General features: G+C 43.0%; 1 protein-coding gene across 6 annotated transcripts in view; it reads left to right on the plus strand.

Moving 5' to 3' along the window:
• LOC147425334 (uncharacterized) overlaps nucleotides 1-14,884 on the plus strand; it is a 33,656-nt gene extending 18,772 nt beyond the window's left edge. For 2 of the 6 annotated variants that reach the window (XM_086500363.1, XM_086500362.1), the window contains 3 exons: nucleotides 2,092-2,172; nucleotides 2,990-3,091; nucleotides 14,280-14,884. In XM_086500363.1, coding sequence (XP_086356489.1) covers nucleotides 2,092-2,172; nucleotides 2,990-3,091; nucleotides 14,280-14,453 — 357 coding nt within the window. In that variant the 3' untranslated portion in view covers nucleotides 14,454-14,884. Of the gene's footprint in view, nucleotides 1-2,091; nucleotides 2,178-2,989; nucleotides 3,161-14,279 lie in introns of those variants that run through there. The other 4 variants (XR_015186443.1, XM_086500364.1, XR_015186442.1 and 1 more) reach the window with 3 other exon arrangements.
• Nucleotides 14,885-15,530: the final 646 nt, after the last annotated feature.

The raw sequence follows: 15,530 nt of genomic DNA on the forward strand, positions 1-15,530 counted from the left end.
AATCAAAAGCTCAAAAGCTTGGCAAATAAAGCAAAAGTCCTTCCTCTCTCTTTCTTTTAATAAATACAGCAGAGAGGCTTTCTCTTTCTCTCTCTTGCTAAAATAAAGCAAAGAGGGTTCTCTCTGTCTTTCTCAGCAATTTGCGTAGAAAAAAGCAATGCCAAAAAGTTGCCCAGCTTTTCGTAAATCACACTGATGTCCAACAAATCAGGGTTAGGGTTAGGGTTAGGGCAGAATTAGGGTCTCTGATTTTAGGGTTAGGGTTTCGGCAGAATTAGGGTTTTTGGTTTTAGGGTTAGGGTTTCAGCAGAATTAGGGTTTCTAGTAGCCATGTCATCGCTTTGTGACACTTCGCCACTCCTCGTCTCGTGTGTCGTGCATCTCTTTCGGTTCGGTTGTTATTTGAAGTGCTTAAAGTTGTTCAATCCGTTCTTTTCCGTTGGCACGTGGTGCCCGTCCCTGTGGCAATGGTATCAGAGCTTCATGCGTGTGCTCTTCTGAAAGTATACTGTTGGAATTAGTTGCAGGAAAACACACAGCTTGGAGAAGATGAAGGAAGCTCAAGGTACACAACAAACAATGTATTACTTAGTGTGCAATGGAAGATCAATAGCCCTAGAGTGACGGGCGTATATACAATGCATGGGGAAAAAAACCTCTTAGTGAGGGAAAAAATGCCCCGGCGGTCCTAAGTGTGTTCACACACATCACTACCACATGTATATGGTAAAAAACCCCCTCGAGACTGATGCGGTGAACGAGAGCTAGCACATTGAGTATAGGGAAGTGCCATGCCTTGAGGACATGATCAATCCACAAAGGGGAGTAAGCCCAAAGCTTTGCGGAAAGCTTTGAACTCCTCACGAGACAGTGCGGCCTTTGTAAAAAGATCTGCAAGGTTGTCTTGTGTTGGCATATAAGTCTAGGTGATCTCTCCTGCTGAGAGCCTCTCCCTGACATAGTGGTAATGCACCTCAATGTGCTTTGTGTGAGCATGAAAAACTGGGTTCCTTGCAACTGCCAATGCGCTCTGACTGTCAGTGTAGATAGTGTTGGCAGTGTCGTGTCCAACACCCAAATCAGTCATAAGGCGTCTGAGCCATACACACTCAACCATAGCTGTGAAGACTGCCCTGTACTCAGCCTCACAACTAGAAGTGGCCACCGTAGGTTTCTTCTTGCTCAACCATGAACTGTCGAGCATGAAACAAAAGCCACTTGTGAACACTTGCGTGTCAAAACAACCAGCCCAATCTGAGTCCGAAAAAGCATGTAAGTCTAGCGGCAATGATCCCCCCTTGGGATAAAACAAGCCAAGATGTAAAGTGTCACTCAAGTAGCGAAAAATCCTCTTGACAGCTTGCCAATGCTTAGACCCTAGGCTATGCATGAGTTTGTTGACCTGTGAGACTGTAAACTAAATATCCGGCCTCGTGTTGCATACATAAATAAGGCAGCCAATAGCAGTTTGGTAAAGAGTGACATCGGCAAAATCACCGGCATCAGAGGACATCGAGGAGATCCGACACCGACCAATGCTAGATTTACTCTGGGCTGGAGGAGTATCCCCTTCTTAGTAGCTTAAGTTTCTTGCACCCCTAATCATTTTGTACCTTTGTATTGACTAGAGAGTCTCTAGTCTTTCCCTCACTGTCACTTTCACTACAACGTTTTGTTTAGGATGTTAGTCTTTCTTTCAACGCACAGACTTTGTACTAGATTCACCAGTTTGTAACTTGTTGGCCTCATGGGTCATTTTGGCCTTTTATAGACGTTAATATATCATTTCATTTCATTTCATTTTCTCTCTCTTTTCCTTTCCTTAAATACTCTTCTATTAAAAAGATTTTGTGCTGCTGCTTTTGTGTTGTTGTTGTTAAACTGCCGTCCTTTATGCAGGTCTATTTGTTTGTGAGTTTAGATACGTAAAAGCATTGTGATCTTGTTTTTTGGATGACAGTTTTCCCAAAGTTTATGAGTTGTTTGTGAGTTTAGATACATCTGCATCATAGGTCCAAGAAAACATTGTGATCTTGTTTATTGGATGAAAGTTTTCCCAAAGCTTATGAGTTGCAATGTCCTTGTGTCCAGGTGGAAACTTTGGAATCTGAAGCAGCGTATTTGAGACGTGCTCTCGCAGACAAGTCAGAGCAAGATCAAGCTATGATTCAGGTTAGAGCACTGTCCTTTTGGTTTATGCATCAAATTTTTTTTCCATCATTTTGAGATGGTCTTTCCCAATGGCAACCTGATGCTAGAACATATGCCTGTTCTGCCATAGGAGTTTGATTGATATCCTCATTGAGTTTGTTTAAGCTTGATCTTTTACTTGTTGACTGTATGCATTAGACCCTTTATCTTTTTTTTTTTTTGACACGCCAGAGGGCCCACAGGGGGAGGTGCTTATCCCTTCCAAATATTAGCCATGTTACATGGTCGGGCAAGGGCAGCGTACCATCGGGCAAGAGCCACCCGTAGGCATCACCATGGCCACCTAATTGATGCACAACGTGCTGGAAATGACGGAGAGAACTCGTAGCAACCATCTAGGAACCTCCTCCTCAGGTGAACCACCCCAGGAGGAGGATGCACTCGAGTGTCCAAGGGCAAGAGCCCTAGCAACGTGAACACCAGGTGAGCACAAGGTGTCCCTTTAGAGTGTGAACCAACGGGGGATTTGAATCCACAACCTGTAGGTTGAGAGGCCAAAGCCTTACCGTTAGACCAACCCTTTGGGGACGACTCTTATCTTTTGAGAAAGACTTCAAACTAAGCTCTAGGCATCCCGGCTGGATTGGTTACAGCTTCTGGCTTTCATGCACATTATGATACTCTCAGCCAAACTGCAGAAAATTTCAGGGAAATAAACAACATGGTGTTTCATGTGCATCGCAATCTTCAAATGAGAGTCTTTGTCCTTTTATTTCTATGGTTGCATGCAGAGATCGAGAGGATTCTAATATCTAGTCAGGTGGTCTTTATACTTCAGGTGATGGTGCGCATGGAACATGAATTAAAAGCAACACAGGAGGCTCGAAGACTGGCGGAAGAGGATGCAGAAACACAGCGAAATTCTTTGAAGGCCATACAGGCAAGGCGCTAGTATCAAGATGTTGAATGTTCAAGTGATATTTTTGGTACAGCCAGTCTGATCTAATTGGTATTAACTCCTTTCTTAGCTAAGGTAGGAAGCTGTAGAGTTCAATAAATAAATAGTGGTTTTATGTCGGCACAGTTATGCAGAGAAACTGCTAAGACTAGGTTTTATTGTTCTACTTACCAAGTGGTCTATTTAGCTGCTTACTTCTGGACGAAATTCAGTCGCTGTTGATGTTTTGGCTTTTATTGTGTTCAGCACTGTGATTTGGCAAGTTTCGCTTGAACTTTGCAAGCAAAACTGAGCTTTTTCTCAAACTGTTGTATTGATGAGCTGTTGTGCAGAAGTTCCTTGTCTCGGTCAGTGGAGCTTCATGCCTTTAGAAAGAAAGAACAATTAATTACTGACTCTAAGAGGCCAATGTGGTCTACATCAAAAGAGTGTGTACAATGAATGTTTCTCCCATCTGCCGAGCAATAAAGCAAATATAAGGCTACAGGCTAATAATTGCCTAGCCAAAAAGTACATCCATACGCCCAGATATACACGGTGCCACTTTTTCTCAATGAAGTATCAGATTTATCTCTGCGTGATGGAGATGCCCAGGTAGCGTCCTCCTGTAGCTATGATCTAACTGTGGTGAGGATGTCTGGGTCTTCTTTTGGGATTATGTGGCCGTCTTGTGCGGCTGAGTGTGAGTGCTCTATCCAGCTTGACATCTCGTGCATGGAACAATGAAGAGGTCATTGATTGTGTTATACCTGGATTGGCTGAGCTGATGAGCTCTTCTTTCCCCCAAAATGGGTATGTGGCATCTGTGGAGTTTCAAGAGAACATCTCTGGTCCTGGAATTGCATGACTTGTTGCAATGGCCCAAAACCTACAAAAACAAACAATGACATCTCCCTCGAATATTGTAGCATGCCATATATTTGCAAATGAAATGCTCACAGACCTGGCATATGTGATCCTTTGCCTCTATACCCCCTCACCTGCTTCTCTCTATCCTCAGCTGAGGTGAAAAGGTACGGAATTGCCCATTTGCAATCCATGTGATAGTTGTGTGTCCATATAACTAGGTTGGATGATGAAGCCTTCTATGGAGAGCTGAAGAAAGTGACTGCTAACGTGCCATCCTCATGTGATGGTTGTGTGTGCATATAACTAGGTCAGTCTATGAAGCCATTTGTGGAGAGCTAAAGAAAGTGACCACAGTAATGTGCCATCCTCATGCCATGGCAGAGAGTCCTCTCTGAAGCCCATTTCAAAATGTTTGCTCTTATTACTTGATTCAGCTCTGATTGGCTATGCCTCAGTGTGGGGGCAATCAAAAGTTTACTTGAAGGGGTGCAACCTGTCAATCTGCATAGTATGTAGACAGACTCACTCGGAAGATGTCCCCATGGTTGAGAATTTGACAATGCTGCAGAAGGCAAAGATGATGTAGTCATCGAGCTCAACATTTTTTTGAGGTACAATTGAAATTTGAAAGGTGCCGCTGGGTATCGAACCTGGGTCTTTACACACCTAGACATCCACCTTAACCACTAGGTTAGGAAATCGTTGGCAACGAGCTCAACATTTCGTTACAAAATACTTCAAATCCGACCATCTTGAAAAGTTAGGGTTTACATTAGCAAATTATGGTTTTTACTGAAAATTTTACATATGCTGATTCATTATTCTCGTCGAATTGTTGGACTGTAAGCTTATTACAGTGCAGATTCTTGGTGATTTATCAAGCACATTGAAGGTATTCGTTACTATTATGCCTCAGTCACCTCGAACTTTTCATCGCACAATGAAGCTTTGGCCTTTCATTGTGTTAAATGACTTTGCAATCTTCCTATTGATGAGTAGGAAGAAAGGGTTTCATGTGAGTGGGTTAATTTCTTTTAGACATTTTGCTACATTGGGCTCACCATTTAACACAAAAGCCTAGGTTGCATGAAACGTTTCTATTTGGGAAGGACATTCCTAACTTTTAAGGCAAGTATGGAAATACAAAATCACATTGCTGGAGAACACCGGGGATAGTATTAACACGTATTCATTCTCTCACTTGTGGCAATTAGTAAGGAACATTCTAGCATGTCCGTTAGGAGGTGGTCTGGTAATCATAAATCTAGAGGTTGAGAGGAGAGTTATGTTATCAAACTCATGCTCTAAGCTATGTTTCTTGGGTATGAGCCCTGCAAGCATTTCTCGATTGTATGCCTTGTCATGGTGGCAACAGGGAGCTTTTTATTGATGTATCTTACTTGCTTGCCTTTATTCTCGTGTATGTGTGATCTGCTACATGTATTCAATATGTCAAGGACTCATTTGGCATTGACAAAAGAGGTTTATATGTAAGCCAGCCATCGATATGGGTCCCTTGGATGAGGGGATGAGCAGGGATGCCAGCTTGGAGGACTGATTCATTCTGTAGGCCAATAGAAGAAAAATTATTCTCTTGAAAGCTTCTATTGCCTGGATAGTTGGCTGAATGCCGATATGTCCAGTATAAGGTGGAGCATGGACTCAAGTAGATCCTTAAGCTGTAAAGCTCGAACAGCACAAAGCTTGTCCTGGTGCCAAAGATAACTGTCTTCTGAAGCACAGGTTTAACTTTTATGTTTTCTCAAAAGTAAGTTAACTTGAAACTTTAGCGTGTGGCATGTGATGGGCTCTAAACCATAGTTTCTTGACTGGTTGCTGACAGCTGTATGAAAAAATTGTTCTCATTCCCGGACCCTTAGGGTTGCACGCATCCCGGCTACTATAACTTAGATCTAATGTGTCATTGTTTAGAGTGCATGTCCATCTAGAACACAGACATATATTGTAGAGTCGTCTTTCTGTTTGGCTGGCTGCAGCAAGTGTAACTAGCAAGTGTGCTATCTTTAATAGTGATAGAGTAAAGAGCTGCTCACTTTGCTAGTAAGATTTACTTGTGAGGTGGGAACATTCGTGACTGCCTCACAACTGCTGATACAGTTGAAGGGAAGCAAGTACGGATTGCTCTCTTTCAACTTGGTTTTCTGGCAGTATCCTTCAGCTGTTTTTCAGTCTAATTGTTATGGCCAAAACTCATGTTTTCTCCTTTCTTTATCTTGCCATAGGTCTGTTATAGTCTTGTTTGTTGTCAATTATTGTCATGTTAAAATTTGTACGGGATCTAGACACTGCCATCCATAAATGGTAAGACCTCCCAAAACATATTTGTTCTCAGCCCTTTTTTGTCCCACTTCTCGTGAGGTTACTAGGTACACCTTAAACCCAAGATTTGGCAGTGAACCAAAAACTTTAATCATTTTTGGTAGCTAAATATTTGCCCTACACCCTATCTGTCCAAGGGGGGGTTCACTATCATAGCACCAGGTTATGGATACACCAAAATCCTTGGTTGTGAGAGAACCTAAAATTCACGGTTGACGAGTACACCAAAAACTCGAGGTATCATGAGAGTGATCTGTCTAGTTCGGGCTTGAGGGGGGGATTGTTGGGTTTTTTTTCAAGCCCTTTTGGTGCCCGTGGGAACATACCCTAATAGTATGCAGGTATAACTCCAGTGAAGGTAGACTTTGCATGGCAAGTTTCACCTTTTATATATTGTAAAAGGCTTTCACAATCATACACAAGCGTGCTTTTTACTGTGCCATGTCGACTAGCTCTCTCTCTCTCTCTCTCTCTCTCTCTCTCTCTAGATCAAAGATGCTCTACTGGAACTACATCGGCACAGGGATAATCTAATGAGAAGACGAAGAGCACTACATCCTCAGAGGCAGATCACAGATTTCTTCGGATCGAGAGAAGCAGGAGTGGAAGGAGAAGCAAGAGGCCAGCAGCCAGCACAAAGGAGTACCCACATTCATACCAAAGGCACCCTCATTGACAAGGCGATTGAGCTTAGGAAATCGAGACGACCACGACCGAGATGCAGAAGCACACTTCACCGGAGGAGACTACAAACAAAGGATTAGAAGCATTCTAGCCAGACACCTAGAATGCTCCTAAGAAGTTGATTTAATACTTTGTATTTAGTTTTTCACATTTATTTTCACACTTTCACACTTTTCACACTTAGTACTTTAGTACTAAGGTACCTAGACATCGTAACAGATTCATCACTTTTGTATCAGTTTGGTCTCATAGGTCATTCTGGCCTTTTGAAGACGTTAACATTTCATTTCATTTCATTTCTCTCTCTCTCTCTCTCTCTCTCTCTCTCTCTCTCTCTCTCTCTCTCTCTCTCTCTCTCTCTCTCTCTCTCTCTCTCTCTCTCTCGTTCTTCTTTTTTGCACGCCATCTCTTCCATGGCTCCTCGTCGCTGGCACCCGCCATAGCTTCGCACCTTTCACTGAGGATGTCAGCAAATTCTTGAAAGAAGATCATCACGCAAAGAAAAAGCGAAAGGATGGAGCACAAGGCATTCCAGTAGCTGCACTGGAATGCACCTCAATGTATCGTTTCATAGGAGAGACCATCAGCTTGAAAAACTCTTTGCAATGCTATTGGCTAGGATTCAGAATCCAGATGCCAGCATCAACATTAGCTAGTTCCTGTAGTATTGAAGGCTAAGTCCAGACGTCGCTTCAAAGCTTGGTATGTCTGGCAGTTTGTATAATGGGCGAATCTTGCTCCAGTACGCTCCAATGTCCAAATTGCCTGGGATAAGGTGGCAAAGGACAGAGCACCTAAAATTACATTGTTATCTTCTGAGAACACGGAAACGGAGGATATTGGTAAGGGTAAAAGTGAGAAGACCAAAGATGCTGCCACAAAGCCACTAGTAGAAGATAAAGAAAAAGGGGCAGTACAAACTGGGGTAAAGAGACCATCAACTCAGACAGAAACCGGTTCGACGAGTAAAAAGCGGAAAATAGCAGATCTATTGAAGAAATTCCAGGCTAGAACACAAAAGTCGGTAAGCGCTGCTGAGCCACCAATAGACACGATGCAAGGACAGACCAATGGACAACAAGAATTGAAGAAGACTACTGCTAAAGATACCAACACAGAACAGGCTCAGACCAGTGCCAGGCTTGAGGAAGAAAGGAATCAATCATCGAATAGTGGTTTAGAATCCGTCCCCAACACTAATCAGACACCAATAGTAAAATTGGACAGGCTCCAACGCCTTCAAAAACAACCCTTGAAAGGGAGAGTGGTCATGAAAAAGCCAATAGAGCTGCACTGCCTTATGCTTTTCCCATGACGGCATATGAGACGGATCCGTAAGTCATTAGACAAGGGTGTGATGTAGCTATCTAGTCTGGCTGGAATACAATTGTAAATTCAATAGGCCAGATGATGGAAGCGCATATATCCATTTCCAGCTCAGAAGTGGACAGCTTGAAAGAAGAGCTCCATGCGACTAAAGATGAGCTGGAAAGGATCAGGAAAGGACAAGTTGAGTGGACACAACAAGTTTTACACTTACAACTTCAACATCAACAACACAACAAAGAAGTGGACATTCATCAGAAGAAGACATAAAAACTAACCAATGCAGACACTGGTATGGAGGAAGAGAAAAGGTTTGCTCAGCAAGGAGCTGATGCATGGAGGAGAAGAAAGGAATTGCTCAGCAAATAGTTGAACGATTCAAATCAATGTTGAATGCGAAAGGAACAGATTATAAGAAGCTCCACCAAAAGCATCATGTAATGAAAGAAGCCATCCTAGAGAAATACATTTATCATTCCTTAGTGTAGATATTGGACAAGGATGGCAATTTGACACTAAATCTAAGTGATTTGGAAAATGTAATCGAATCGATATTAGCGAGTACACTACAACATTGGTCAATGAGGCTCTTTCAGAGTATTTGGATAATCAGAAGAACAGAGATGATGAATATGATAAGGATGATGACCAGGAAGATACAACGTGAGACCAGCCTTCGAAAAATGATGATGATGATGGTGACGTCCAGGATGATGCCTCAGGGTCAACAGCAGGTGGTTCAACACCAACAGGAGGACAAAGTTCAAACCAGTGTGACAAAAAAACGCGTTTCGGCCCTCTGAAACCTCGAGACGCTGAAATGGCCGAAACGTTTCGGCGAAACGAGTCGACTTTTTTTTTTTGGCCCCCTTTTGACCAGTTGACCTTAACCCATTTGGGGATTTTTAAAGCCAAGCTGCTTCACAAAATCGATATCTTGTTTACTCGTGACTCAAGTCTCACATCCAGATTTTGTATTTCACATGTTTTGACAGGTAAATTTATATGTATATTCAATGTATAATTATAGGTACATACATGTCAAATGAAATATGTGTTTCGCTTTCTTTGAGTCCCGAAACGAAACGTTTCAGAAACCTCGAAACCCCAAAACGCACGAAACCCCGAAACGTTTCATGTCACATTGATTCCAGCCAGACTGGATAGCTACATCACAACTTCAAACCAGACCAAAGATTGGCGAAATAAAGATCAAGAGCCACGTGCACAAGACTCCCAACAGCAAGACCCACCTCCCAACCAGCAACTGATTGGACAATAGGTAGTTCAAAGTTAGCACATGGAGGCTAAAGGCAAGAACGTCTTTATAGAATCCGACTCTGAGCCTCACCATACCCGTCCCACTAAATTGCTCACACTCATTAAATCCCCGAGGAAGCAAAAGCATCTCTGGATTCAGAGGTATCTAGATGATGAAACAGTTTACTCGGATCTGGAGAGATTTCAGATGCTCTATGTGGGGGGCAAGCGGATGACACACGCTTGAAAAACTATGAGCTATCATAATCAAGCAGTATGCAAACTACCCCTACAGCCAAGCTGTGTGCAAGTATTAGACAGAGTGCTTGAGTGGTGTGTTACTGTTGATGATGTGGCAGTAAATCCACTTCTGAAGAACTTAGCCATTGACAATTTAAAGTTATTAGGCTTACAACTGGAAATGCTACTTGGCACTAAACCCATATACCAGTGCATGAAAGACATTAGGGTCCAAATCAAAGAGATGCTCATTCAGATGTATAGTGCCAGGGGAATATTGGACCAGAGAATAAAGGCTTTACTTGAGAATAATGCCACTAGCAGCAGAGGACCTAAAACGCTGATGACATTAGAGAGTAGGAACTCCATCTCAAGAATTTGTTTCATACAGTTCGGATCACCAGGAAGATGATGCAACAAGAAAATCAAATGGTGATGAATTTTTTGGAGTTTGTCCCAGATTCCTTAGTGCTGCTCTACGCCATTCCAGCAAAGGAAGCGGAGCTTCCTTGATTCTTTCCAACACTCTATACTCCACACACTGAGCCAACAAACTAGCGACGATACATCCAGATAGTCGATGGGCTCAAAGAATGGTATGAGGAAGCACTATTGAATGGGTGGCTTGGAACTAAGTTTTGCAAGAAGCTCTGAAGAAGAATCAAGTCAGTGAGCTAATTGCAGAGTTGCAGAATTTTCAGCTCTTGATGGGACAATGGAAAGTACAATTAAGACGGCTGATCAAAATCACAAATCAGCCTCTTTAGCTAACAGTGGAGGCCTCGAAGATGCCTGAGAAAGATTTGGCTAACAAAGCATCCTCTGAACCCGAGTTCAGAGAGATGGCTCAAATATTGTTCAAAGCTCGAATTAAATGCAATCAGCCACTACCTTAAGGGTGGATGCATACTGCATCCTATTGCCATAAGTCAATCGCACATTGTATGAACCCGATACCAAAACATTGACAACATACGAAGTTGAGATGAAGACGGCCAGGAAAGACCAACTAGAGCAAGAAACCATATATATGTGAATTCAGAAGGATAATGTTGGTTCTTGTAACAGACTTGGGCACCCCAAGTCGGAAATGTGACACGACACACGAGAGAATCACTTAAAAGCACTTCACAAACTTTATCACAACTTAAAAATAGAGTTGACACTGCTTGGCGTAGTTTCGTGCCCAGAGGTATTGGCCCCAAAATCTGGCGCCCCTTTCGATATTTCTTTTTATAGTAATGCTTGAGCAAAGTTACAAATCCGAGGGTCCTCTTTGCTCGCCAACGCAAAAGGCGGGATTTTCCATACTGTTGCCACATTAGCAATTCAACGCAATTTGTGGAGCTGTCCGTACGGTTCTGGCACGTCAGCGAGGCTGCTACATCATCGGTTTGTGACAGCTCCAACGCTCCAGAGCCTTTCAAGGTACTGCACACGCCCTAAGAAGGCACCAGATAGCAAGAAGGTCAGATGGGATGAAATCAGCTAACTTCTGGAAATTTTGGTTCATACCAAAATCCAAGCAAGGGGAGGAGGAATGTAGATGGCGGGAACGGCCCTTAGCAAGAGGATGGCGGATGGCTGAACTGTAGTCTTCTAGAAGCAGTAACTATGGATAGTCACCACGGTAACTGATACAGTGCGCGGCCAGTCAGAACCCAATCGGGAAGACTATGAATAGGACCCATTGCTTTATTTTGGACGTCAGTCGGATTCCATTACATTGTATCATTTAGGAGCTCAAACTATTATACGTAGAGCTGTTGTACTTTCATAATCCAACTCTCACCGAGTTTACCCTCATCGTACTGGTTTGTTGGTCTTAATATAGATCCAGTCTGTAAGTTCAGTTTCCAAGTCCAGTTTCACTGTCTTCCAATTCTAGTCTTGTTTCCAGTTCCAGTCATGTCTATGTCTGATTTGGTCTGAAGTCTACTAACTGATCTGAACTAACTCTAACTACCAACTTGGAATAGCTGACTAAGAGTGACCAGCATTCCATAGACATTGGCTAAGATCTTGGGTGTCTAATCAACATCCAAGCAATGACCTTTCATAGGCGGTGGCTAAGATACCGGTCCAAGACAAATTTTCAGACGCATCCGAGGTGTCTGCAGCTATCTTTTCTTCGTGCACGGCCATCATGACACAAGAATGCATGAATGGATGATCAATTGTGAGATTTTAAGGTGCATAAATGTTAGAGGTATGAGCATTCGTAACCTGCAATCAAGGACGACCGCTTTGATTTTTGAAGGCGGTATGTGACGGGTTCTAGGGCTAGGATTTTTGCGTCGAGGTTATAGACACATCTGATCCATGCGTTCATTTGGCCAGTCACAGATTCTCTCCCTAGGAAGGTGGTCCATGCTAATCTCTTGGTCAAAGCTAGAGTCTTCTGTGTTGTGAATAGTTCTCTCTATGTGTTATTTGCATCCATGATCATCTGCGTGGCACTAAGACGTTTGAGTGACCTTCAGGTCGTGACCTAACTTGACTTTGTTTTGCAGATAAGAGAAAAGATAAGCTGTTTTGCACATGTAATCGAGGACGATTACTGTTCTTGAAGAGAGGGATATGTGACAAGCTGATGACGTGGGAATGATGATGTGGCAAACCGTAGGGAACCCTCGTTATTTGTGTTGACCTGTTGACGTGGCTGCAGTATGGATTTTCCACAAAACGCGCTGACCTGCTGACACGTGGCACTACTGTACGGAATCCTGCTTTTTGCGTTGCCAATGACGTGTGGCATGCTGTACGGATTTTTCCGCAAATTATGCTAGCTTTTGGGTGCAGAAGCTTTTAGGATTAAATGCTTTTATGTCTTATGCTTTTGGGGCTTTGCTTTTGGCACCCTTCTAGTGCCCATGGGCCCCTCCTTGAGAGCATCTGGACGCAGAGTCTCAAAGCGAGTCCGACCCTCGGGAGTTGTAATTAATTGAATCAATAATAAAGAAATACCGAAAGGGGCGCAAGTCTTTGGGGCCAATGCGTCTAGTCTCGGAACTCCGCCGAGTCGTGTTGTCTCTCTCAGATAATCAGTTTTTGAAGTGTGAAGTTTGCAATCATCTTTGTCTTTCTGTTCGATCACTCCCGGAAGTGATTACAGCAACTATGCTAAATTGCCTGGACATGCAAGTCTTGCGTACAGGTTCACAAGGGTGCCAGAATACTTCCTAGGCTGTCCTAAACCCTAGGAGGAGGAGGAAGCTTGCCCACATGCACATAGGGTTAGATGTGCACGTGATATCTCAGTTTTGGTTTCATCTATTTCCACTGCAGAGAGGGGGTGTTGGAGTACCTCTTTACTGTATCTGTAGTTTGAGTCAAACTCGATTGAAAAGCGTTACTCATGTTTAAAAATGTTTGATAAAAATGGAGTTAAAACCGGTTTCCAGACTTGACCCAAGTTGGGTTAGAAACATTGAGGTGCTCTTTTTTCACTTTGTTGTTTTTGGCTCATGGAGTTAGGTATTTGATGGCATTTAACTTCATTCTTAACGGACTTTTCTTTCTCACTGGTCATTGGTTCATGATTAATCTTAATGCTATGTATAATGTTAGGAAAATGCTCCTTGCTTGCAAATGCTCTATTAAGATACTCAATGTCCATTCCAGATTGTGAATGCTACCAAATGCTAAAAGAATGTAGTTGCGTTTGATTCAGCCCAGGAGACCGAATCAAACTCGTTTTGTACTTTGAACTCGTTTGCATTTCACGTTTGATTGATGTTTGAAAAACTTATGACTCTCTCTTTTGCACATGATTAATTTGAGACCAGGTGATCATTACTGATAGCTAAAGCTTTTTAACTTCTTTTTTGTCTAATTTGTGAGTGTTTTGTATTGCTTTCTTTCTCTGGTTCAAAGTCTTGAAGACTCCCATGTTAGGTGCTCCTACACTCACAAAGTTTCATGGACAGATTTAGTTTTCTTCAATTAAAGTGAGTTATCTACTTTGATGGCTCCATGTTTAGAACTTCGTATATAGCAAATGTCTTAGTCCTACAGCTGTCCTATGTAGGTTCTAAGTCTATGTTTTCCCTGACATAGTAACAACAAGTGGGAGAGATTTCTTTAGTGAGTAGGGAGATTGTGTCGAGGCTTGGTCTAATGCTGAAGGCAACAAAAATGGCATGTTTGTTCATGTGTGCAAAAGGCTAAATCGTTGAAAAAGGAAGAATGCAGAAGAGTGAGGAGAGGATCGCAACCACTGGGGAACTTGATGTGAACTTGCCTTTCTTTGCGCATCTAGCATGCTTGGACATGGAGGTAAACAAAAGCATAAGTGTACAGCAAAACAGAGCGTTCTCTTAGATCTGTTGTAGGTGTCAAAACCTTAAGGAATTTGATTGTACTAGGCAAAATCAAGAATTATGGAATGTCACTTTAACGGTTCAAAAACCTTAATCTTAGTGGTCTTATGTGGAAGCTATTGACTCGTTTCAAGGAATTGCATCTGCAGGTGCAGTATGAGAGCGTCATGGCTTCAATCAAAGAGCTTGAGAGTCGTGCTTCAAGAGCTGAGAAGTTGCTTGATGCAACTTTTCAACGTCAGGTTCTCAACAGTGGGGTTGCTTCGACCGTAGCTGCAGAAGAAACGTCTCGATGGGGATGGTCGCGGAGCACACCAAAGTAAATTTAGGACAGTGGAGTGGCCCAACTCTGTATTGGTGTGGAGATTCTTTTGGTTGATAAGGGTGGCTATCCATTTCTGCCTTTTAAAACCTAAGGCCAAACGGTACATGATGCAAGGGGAGTGGGCCACAGCATGATGATCTTCCTTTGCCAAAGACCGGCATGAAAAATTAAAGGTGCGCTCAGAGCTGGTCTATCAGAGAAACTCATTAGTTAGTGTTGGTAAGCAGGGCACGGATGCTGCCAAGAGCAATCAGACTCAACTTCTGTGACACCTATCGACGTTATCACTGCTGCAGTCTTGGTGTCCTCAAACAAGTACAACGATGCTCACTGTACTCTCTTAAGACCATGTAAAAATCGATTTTTTTTTTTGGCCCTTTACAATGGACGATTTCTTCAAGAACTTTTAATATCTTTTTGGTCCATTCACATGTTTGGCTTATTTACTTTGTCACTTTTTGGTTATTTCCAAATAGAGGTATGTTCACCTACTGGACACAGCATTTGATAATGCAAGTCTGTTGTGATCAATGAATCCTGTTTAATAGTCACTGAACTTGAAATCAGCCAGAAAGATGATCGCCACTTTTTTGAAGGTGTGCAATATTAATCAGGTTTTGGTCGTACGAGCAGCATTTACAACGGGGCTGCCAAGGAGAGAGGGCGTCGATGCCCACCTTGGGAACTGCAAATTGATCTGGCGCAACCCAAGGTCAGGGGTGCTGCAGAGTATAGCATAGGAACGTGTAAGATCCAGTGGGGACTGACATGCCACTAACCTCCCAGCCATTCACTCTTATAGTGACCCCCCCCCCCGTGCATCGTGCCAGACATCTGGCAGGGCCTTGCCCTAGGGTCCCTACCCACGGGGCCACCCTAGGACCCTAGTTCTGACAGAACCCATTTGCTTACTAGAAGTCCACTATCATGTCAACTCTGCCCTTGGGACCATGGTCTTGTCTCTGGCGTTTTGGTTTGCGTCCATGGACTCTGGAAACGAGTTCTTGCTTCTTGAGCTCCTGGCAAGAAGTTGCCTAGAGCACATGAAAGTGAACAATCCATTAAGACCAAACTT

This window comes from Adiantum capillus-veneris, chromosome 25 (genome assembly GCF_014529385.1).
Source record: "Adiantum capillus-veneris isolate H3 chromosome 25, ASM1452938v2, whole genome shotgun sequence".
NCBI lineage: Eukaryota > Viridiplantae > Streptophyta > Polypodiopsida > Polypodiales > Pteridaceae > Adiantum > Adiantum capillus-veneris.